The sequence below is a fragment of the Paralichthys olivaceus genome, chromosome 3 (assembly GCF_024713975.1).
Source record: "Paralichthys olivaceus isolate ysfri-2021 chromosome 3, ASM2471397v2, whole genome shotgun sequence".
Lineage (NCBI taxonomy): Eukaryota > Metazoa > Chordata > Actinopteri > Pleuronectiformes > Paralichthyidae > Paralichthys > Paralichthys olivaceus.
In genome coordinates, this window is record NC_091095.1 from 13,638,024 (window position 1) to 13,646,976 (window position 8,953).

The following is an 8,953-nucleotide window of genomic DNA, read 5'->3' on the forward strand; positions in this document are numbered from 1 at the left end:
ATGATTAAGCTTCGATTTTGGATGAGTTTGAGGGAAGCCGGTCTCTTTCTATCTTTTGGATCTGGTTTTAAAATGTTTTATATCTCTCTGGAATTCATACAACACTACAGAACGTAAGTATTTGACAGTAGTACCAGATCCAGGCTGTCATTCATTTGCTCATCCTGTCCAAGGTTTTCTCCTTTCCCAGATTTCTATGCCCTGTTGGCGGCATAGAAAGAATACAACCTGTTTTGTTTCTCCTCTGTTTGCTCTCTCCTCCTGTGTGTTGCCTTGGAATAATCCTTTCTTTTGTATCTCCTCCATTTTCTTCTTCCTCTCTTTTACCCTCCCAACCCCTTCCTGCGTGACTCCTCCACCGTTATTCAATTTCTGCTCCACCTCCAACATCATCCCTCTCCGATCCTCTCCTCCCCTCCTTCTCCCTCCTCTTTCTCATCCACCATCTTCATGGCTACCTGGCACCCCCAGTGGTCGTATCCATTACACAGACATGTATGAGATGTTGACCAACATGTCGCCACCTCTAGGCCTGGGCAAGAAATGCCCCTCCAAGGTGGCATATAAGGTAGACTAAACGCTGGAGAATAACAGGAACTGCCTTCATGTGTTAACCCATGAGGAAAAACACTGTCGAAGCTTATTTTATGTGTCTTATGTTGGAAAGGCAAAGCTTTTTTTTGGCAGTAATGATTTGGCTGTTTCGCTTTGCATCTTGGCAGAGAAATAAGATGTTATCTGTTTGCTGTTACCTGATGACAGAGTCTCGGTTGAGTTCATTTTTCTGAGAGCGTAGAATATCGAATTGCTAAAAATCTTGTAACTTGTAGGACTCGCTGTCTGTTGTCGGATGTTCTCACGTCGTTCATACTTCTCCTGTCTGCATGTGCCTCCTGCCACATGTGTGTGTTGTTTGAGTGAGTTTGTGAGCCTGCAAGCATGTTCCATCCCAGACAAACACTATTCTCATTGCACAGTGTGTTGTGTTAGTCTGTTCTCTTTTATGAAACGAAGATTATCTGCAGATTGTGAGCAGGAGAACAGGAGAGGACTTTCGTAAAGATTCTTTTGTTGGGTATATGTTTAAAATAATTATCTTCCGTCTAAAAGAAGAAAAGAAATAATAACATACCTGCCCTCTCCGTTCTCATGTATTTATTATTGTAGTTTAGTTAAAGTTTTACAGCTTTGTGAAATTGTGGGTTAATTGGAAACTCATGCCCAGAAAGACCTTGGTTGCTGATATGGTCATGTTCTTTTTCAAGCTTGTTGCTTTGAAATTGTGACGTAACTAGAATGGCACTAAGTAGAGTTCATACCTCTGTCAAGGCCCAACGGTTCTCTTATGAAACCACATTTGAATTCAGTCAATCTCAATTTGTATTTGGATCTGCACTAAATGATCGTATTTATTAGTCTCCGAAACATGTGAGATTTTTTAAAATCAAGATCCATGAGTATCTCTCCAAGAAAATGTTGAAAAACGCTCACGATGATAAAGAAATTGAAGTAAAATTCTGGATCTACCCCCTGATCCAGATCTGCAATAAAAACAGGTTCTTCCCTGACCCATAACACATCCTTCCACCAAGTTTCATGGTCATCGGTCTGGGACTTATGTGTAATGCTTCTGACAAACAAACAGATGAAAACATTACCTCCCTGACAGAGGTAATTACTTATATAAAAGATTCATGAGTAGGCTAACTCACTCATTAATGTCAAGTTGGCCATTTTCTTCTGACACAAAGATTATTTAAATGCCTGTGTCTGTTCAAATTATAATTTGAAAGGGATTAAATCATGATAGATGATCTAAAAAGTATCATGAGCCTCCACAGCCGTTCTGGGATTTCTATTATTTCAGTTTTATCATTGTTTGTTGTCGTCCTGGGTCGTGACTGACTTTTACTCTTTCTCTGCTGCCATCAGAGACTCGTCCTAATGAACATGCCTGTGGACGATGACATGTCTGTCCACTTCACCTCCACCCTAATGGCCCTCATCCGCACCGCGCTGGAAGTCAAGATAGCCAGAGGTTACACTGAATATCCAAACACACATCCACTGTGGTGCAAAATGAAATGAGCTTAACTGCAAGCCTTTTTGTTTCCTCTTGTCTCTGCTGTGTGTTTCCAGGAGGAGAGGACAGAAACCAGATGGACCTGGACCTGCAGAAGGAGATCAGCGTCATCTGGCCTCATCTCTCTCAGAAGTCGCTGGACCTGCTGGTTCCCATTCACAAAGGTGACGTCAGCGTTACACCTGCAACTTAACAAGACAACTCATATGCTGCTGTTAAGTGGTTTGATACTTTTACCTTCTCCTCCTCAGCCAGTGACATGACCATAGGGAAGATCTATGCTGCCATGATGATCATGGACTACTACAAGCAGAGCAAGGCCAAGAAGCTCCGACAGCAACTGGAGGAGCAGGTCCCTTGTTTTTATTTTCTTGCTTTATTAATTTAATTAATTAATTTATTATTAGTTATTCCACAAAGCATCCAATGATGTAGTTTTATATTCTTTATCTTGGCCACTATTAAGACTTTTAAACAGAATGAAAGCGTTTTGAAAACAAAAGCATTAATCTTATTAACAATATATCGATTTCTTTTTTAACTTTCATCCAAAGCTATGTTTAGTGTAAAACACAGCTATCTACTCATCTTTGCCAGACTATTTCAATTGTTTTGATTTATTGCTTTCCCTTGTGTCCCCACAGAAACACGCTCCTATGTTCCAGCGTATGGATGCTTCCTCTCTGCCTCAAGAAATCCTATGCAATGCCAAATCCCTTTCGTTTCTCAGACACGGTGCTGGATCTGCTCTGTAAATACTGCCATCTTCCTCTCTTCACACAGTTATTAGATTTATAGGTATGTGTCTGCTGCAGTTGCCCTGAGTCTTTGTGTCCTTTCAGCACCAGAGGAGGTTTTGTGGCGCTCAGCCCCATCTCCCCCCAAGAGATGTTCCTGCAGCCGCCGTCTTGTTCCCGGGAGGAGAAGGAGGAGGAGGAGGGCGAAGACGACTATCGTTCACCCTACCTTCCTTACCACCACCCACATCATCACCACCACCACCATTTACACACACTGGTAACAAACATGGTATCTTGTCAAATAAAAGTTGGTCAACTTAACCTCAAACACTAAATTACAAATAATATCAATTGAGTAAACAAAACTCCATGAAGGGATGCCCCATGTACTGAGGCTTAAATCCTCTCCAGTGGCCGCAGATTCGGATTCTGACTTATGGCCCTTTGCTGCTTGTCTTCCCCTCTAAAATGCCGAAATATGGCATTTTTTGCTGTAGACTTGTGTTCGTGCTTCCTGATTCCTGAGTCTTTATATAAGATGTGAATGAATCCCACTCAGTCCTCCTGTCTGTGGTATTATTGTAGGTGCAGGACATAGTGGAGTATAACCAAGTGATACAGCAAGCCAGGCAGGACCCAACAGATGTTAAATCACCTCAGCGGACAGCATCGATCAGAGCGTCCTCCATGCCCAGACTGGCTGTTGATCCACAGGTAATAATTACCTTAATTTAAACCAGTATTCAGTTCTTATCCAATGTTGAATTAGAGAGTGCAGTAAACTGGATGCACTGGATTGAAACTATTTGTTATCATCCTTTATAGTGACTGTTTGTAGAAGCTCCTCTGCACATGATGGGATCTGTATTTCATGGTTGCCTAACGGATTCCTTCTCTGGTTGTGTGTGTGTGTGTGTGTGTGTGTGTGTGTGTGTGTGTGTGTGTGTGTGTGTGTGTGTGTGTGTGTGTGTGTGTCTGTGTGTGTGTGCGTGTGTAGCCTGGCTTGTCAGCAGACAGCAAGCTGATGAAGCGCTCCTTCTCCACCATCGGAGACCAGTGTGTGAACGGCCTGTGGCAGGAACAACACTCTCTGGAGAGAGTCAGTCCTGACGACACGTACCGACCCCGACAGAGGAGCTACAGAGGTCAGCTGACACGAGCACTACACTTCCCACAGTCTGATTCCTATTCCTATTTATGTTTCATAAGATTTGAGTTTGATAGAAACTCTTTCTAGCTGATGAATCCTTTATTATTAGAATATTAGTTTGATGTGATGTTTCCAGTATAACACTTTTATTTACATAATTTTAACCTTTCCATTAGATCAATTTGATAAAGTGCAACTTTTAACTTTCTTTGTATGTATTATCAGGTATTTTTCCAAAGTAGATGTTGTTTTATTTTCTTTCAAAATGTTTTGCCTAAGTGAAATCTGCTCAACTCATAGGTGCAAGAATCAACCACAGAGAAACAAGTAGTCACGAGAGAGGGAGATCTAAGGAACGGCGCCATCTACTGTCTCCTGACGTGTCCCGCTGCAACTCTGAGGAGCGAAGTCAGGACGCCTCGTGTGAGAGGAGACGGTCCCGCTCACCCAGCGAAGGACGCGTGCACACCTTACAGAGACAGGTGTTAAATGTTCTACCTCCACACCCGTTACAGTTTTTGTTGTTTAGCTGTTTCGTATCTGTGAAGTGAAGTGAACAGTTGGAGGATGCAACAGTGACCTCCTCTCTTTTGTGTTTGTATTATTTGCAGGTCAACACATCAGGCAGCCCTGCTCATTCAGCCTCAGAGTCCAGTACTCCGCGTAATCGACGGCAGCTGCCCCAGACGCCCTCTCGCCCACGGCCTTACATCTCCTATTCTCCTCTGGTTTGCCAAGCACAAACCTCTCCCACACCAGCAACCTCCTCTGAAGGACAGACCCAGGCTCCGGACGGCCCTGTTGGCTCCGCAGAGCCCTCATGGAGGGCCGACGAGGAGGCGGGGCCCCCCGCTCCAAATCAGGGGTCATCCGGAGTTGAGGTGTTAGCACCGAGTCGCCCATCTCCTCACCGCTACATCTCAGAGCCCTACCTCCCCTTCCACGAGGACCTCGGCGGTGGCGAGGCAGGCAACGGGCAGCAGACCCTTACCTTCGAGACTGCCATGGCAACCAGCCTGGGACGGGCCAACGCTATAAGCTCCGCCCCTCAGCTCAGACACTCCTGGCAGGTTCCTAACGGGCATTTCCGCAAGCACTTGGGCAATACGAGTCCGGCTGGAGCCAGCGAGTTGCTCAGTGACACAGACGAGGACGACCGCTGCTAAAACACAGCGGAAGAGGATGCACAGAGCGACCGGGCACCTCAGAGATACACGGTTGTAGCTCGTCTGTGGCTCTGAGACCTTGTATTCTCAGCACTAGTAGCATAACGGGAAGGACTGAATGGCACCACTCTTTATCTGGATACTTGGGTGTCTGTGTGCAACGTGTCCTTCCATGTGTGTCTCTTGTTGCTAGAGGGAGAGTATGTGTGTGTTTGTGCGTGCTCTCAGAAGAGAACATTTGCCAAATCAAAAGAACAGCTGAGACTTACAGTAACACAAGCAGCTCGCTGCAGGCAAACCCATGTGTGGCCGAGCCTTCCCACACGTGTTAGTGTTTTGATAGTTTGATCATATGTGGTGAGATGTTGATCTGAGGTGTCCGATGCTCTTGTTGAATCTGATTTTAACTGAATTTTGTGTAGGTGAACATAGCATGTAAAAATGTAATGCGTTGAATGTATTTTAGCTCTCGGTTCATAAGTTCAGGTCATTTCAGAAGGTAGCTGTCAGGCTTTACTCTGCATAGTTGTAAGTGTAGCAATGAAACAAGGTTCAGCCGGATAGTTGCCAGTTTATAATCAGCCATTTCCAACAGTTCATGTTTACAAAACCTATATCCACATTGTTCTTTGGCATTATACAGTCATTCATCAATGAGGAGTCAATACAGGAGATCTACTTGCAGACCCTAGAATGAGCTGAACAAAGGTCATGTTATGTTTTTGCCCTAATGTGAAACAGTAAGAGAGTAAGTGAGTGAGTGCAACTGAAGCAGTGTCCCAATTCAAGGGCCACATAGACCGTGAAGGCTGAACCGAAATGAGACGGACTTGTCCACAGAGGATTTCTGAGATCGGTGTCACCAGCTTGTCCTGCTGTCACCTAGCAACAGAGCTGCTGTTGGACATAACGAGAAAGTTTTAATGCCTCTTGTTTTTTAACATGTACCGCCAGCTGTTGAAGCCTGATATTTAAGCATCAGACTTCTCTTTGCTTGCCTGCACCATTACCTCTTTGGAAAAGTGTTTGTCACCGAAGCGCAATGAATCCTGGGATATGTTGGCCCAAAGAGGATCCAAATGGTTGATGATTTATTTCTCTGGAATGGAAGAACGCATTTTGAGGAGACTTTAAAATGTGACAGCGTGGTCACGCCGCTGTGACACAATCGGTCTTCAAATGCAGCCTCTGTAGGTCGGGCCTCTGAATTGAGACACAGCTACAGACTGTAGCCCACATTGGTTGAACATGATGATAAAATATCCCGGACACAGGTGCCGCCATCTTGCACCTTTGACATAATTTGGAGTTTGCGTACTAGTGATTGTGGCATGAAGCTGGGTATTGAGGTACATTCTCAACCAATCAAGAGTCAGCCTCAGCTGTCAATCATGTTTCATCCTGTTTTTATATTTATATAAAAATAACTAATGGTGAACACTCAAACTTACATCTGTGTGACAAAAACTACCTAAAATGACAGACACCATCTCTGACAAAACTTTATGTGATGTGACTTTTTAGTTGGGTCTCTGTCCCCACTGCTAACAAGGAGGAGGCGAGACTTATGACCTCTACTGCAGCCAAAGATGATTTGGCTTCACTTTTAGGGAGCTGTCATGTCGTCCACCTTTACATACAGTCTGTGGAGTGTCCGTCATCAACAGTATATGTGTTGGCTCTGTGGCGTGAAAAAGAAAAGAATAAGAGATGCTTGGTCTCAGGATGCTGTAACTGTGGTTTTGTAACATATTCTCATCTGAAACCTGAAGTTGTTCTTCGGATCTTGGACCTAAAATGAACTTTACACATCAGTTAGCATGACATCCAGTGACAACGCTGTCACAAGGACGAGTGGAGATTTCAAACACATCTGATGTGATCATGGACTGTAGCAGCTCTGGCCCCTGTAGGACAGAAAAGTGTTCAATTCCCACATTGATGTGCTGGATTACCGCTGTGGATGTTGTGTGGAGAGGTGACCAAAGCCATTTTCTTCCTGTACATACAGAGCCGAGGACACGTCCTCTTCAGGAGGTGTTTCTCTCACATGATGAAAACAATGAGAAATGAAATGTCTTTTCTACATGTGATGCAAATGATTTCAACAATAAGGAAAAGAGGAGTCACAGGCACAGTACGTTTGTGTCTTTGTTTACTGCCACTTTGTTTCTGTCACATTGGAGTCTATGTTTTGGTCAGTAGAATCAAGCATTATGGTATTTTCTGTGCTCCAGTGTTATAGTAAATTGCCACATGCATGATAATGGTGATTTGATGATGGGAGATGTGTGAGAGGTTTGTATCCATTATGTTTAATAGGGTTTATTTTGGCTAATTTGGTGATTCTGAAACATCCAGCAGAGAAATGCTTCCTCATTCCCAGCATTCACTGTTCCTCAAACACATTCTCACATTTGTTGTTGCCCCTGAATAAGATGTATATTTATATCAAGTGCTGTTGAGTTGTTATGATATGTTGAGTTTGACATGTTTTCTGAAATGTGAACACAGGACACGTGGACGGGTCAGAAGAGATAACGCCAATCTGCTGAGGCACTAAACAGGAAGTCCTGGACGGATAAGATGTAGTTTTCAAGTATGGGTGGATTTATACAGTTTCCAGGTTCAGTGTACAGGTTAGGGTTCCGGCTTTAGCCTGTAGTTTATACTGTGGTGCAGTGCAGCCTATAGGACCTGAACTCGATTGTACAGAACAGCCTATTCTGTGCCTGGGGACGCTCGCTCAAAGAGTTTCCCCGCCTGGATTTCCTAGATAGAGATGCTTTCTGGTAAATATGTAGAATAAACTGTATGAAAATAAATTAATGTTTAATTTATTGCACTGTTTATATTTTCTTTCAAACAATGCCTGTCTATGACTCTAAGAAACGAAGTGTTTGTTCCAAGGACCATTAAAGAGAGATCACTTGTCTTTTCTCTCCTGCGGCTGATATTACTGCATTTGAATATGAATTTAGTTTTTGAAGTTTATTTTTGAAGTACAGCGATACATCTATGCTTTCAATTGGCAAAACTCATGTTCATATTTGAGTGACTGTAGCTGCCTGCTCCTCCTGCTTCCTCTGCAAAGCCTCTTTAAAACCCACCTCCACCCCAGCGCCTCCTTTTCATACTGAATCTGACCGAATAATTATCATGTGTCGTCATCGATGTCTGTTCTGTTCTGTGCCGGGGTCTTTTAGCATCTGCTCTCCTGGCCTTTCTTTCCATGAAGGCTCATGGTGAGGAGGGATTTCAGAGCCAAACTGCCAAATATAACTTATTGCAATTTTTACTCAAACCTTTTACTTAAGTAAAAGTACAACTATATCAACAAAAAAATGTAAAAGTACTGATTCTGAAAATACTGAAATTTGCTGATATATGTAGTGGAGTAAAAAGTACCTGATAATAAAAAAAGAAAGTAGTACTTTAAAACCCCTGCATTTGTGCTGTTTCTTCCAAACTAGTACATTCATAAAGATTATACAGGTAGGAAAGGGAGCACCCAGGCCGTCCAACATTACTATTTAAGTCTGGTGTGGAACATTAGTATGCCCACTTCATAGAGTTGATACTTTCTGAACTTGAATAAAGGTTGAAATGGCCCCAAAAGAAGAGAACAAGCAAAATTCAATCTTGGCTTGAAAAACATATCGATGTTCATGCAGGTTCTACCCTGTAAAGTACATTCTATATAATCCCCACTGATAATGACTAGACTTCATAAGAAACCAAACCAATGAAAGTATAACTAAAAATGTGATGATACTGTGAAACATTATTTTTGTAAGACCCACTGTCTCCCTCG

The 8,953-nt window shown here is 43.1% G+C and overlaps 1 protein-coding gene across 1 annotated transcript in view; it reads left to right on the top strand.

The window, feature by feature from the left end:
* The window catches only part of LOC109644884 (voltage-dependent R-type calcium channel subunit alpha-1E), an 84,449-nt gene extending 76,375 nt beyond the window's left edge, over positions 1–8,074 (top strand). The window contains exons 40-49 of the mRNA XM_069522038.1: positions 472–568; positions 1,933–2,038; positions 2,140–2,247; positions 2,335–2,435; positions 2,728–2,834; positions 2,926–3,100; positions 3,409–3,537; positions 3,821–3,968; positions 4,274–4,455; positions 4,585–8,074. Coding sequence (XP_069378139.1) covers positions 472–568; positions 1,933–2,038; positions 2,140–2,247; positions 2,335–2,435; positions 2,728–2,834; positions 2,926–3,100; positions 3,409–3,537; positions 3,821–3,968; positions 4,274–4,455; positions 4,585–5,139 — 1,708 coding nt within the window. The 3' untranslated portion in view covers positions 5,140–8,074. The remainder of the gene's footprint in view (positions 1–471; positions 569–1,932; positions 2,039–2,139; positions 2,248–2,334; positions 2,436–2,727; positions 2,835–2,925; positions 3,101–3,408; positions 3,538–3,820; positions 3,969–4,273; positions 4,456–4,584) is intronic.
* Positions 8,075–8,953: the final 879 nt, after the last annotated feature.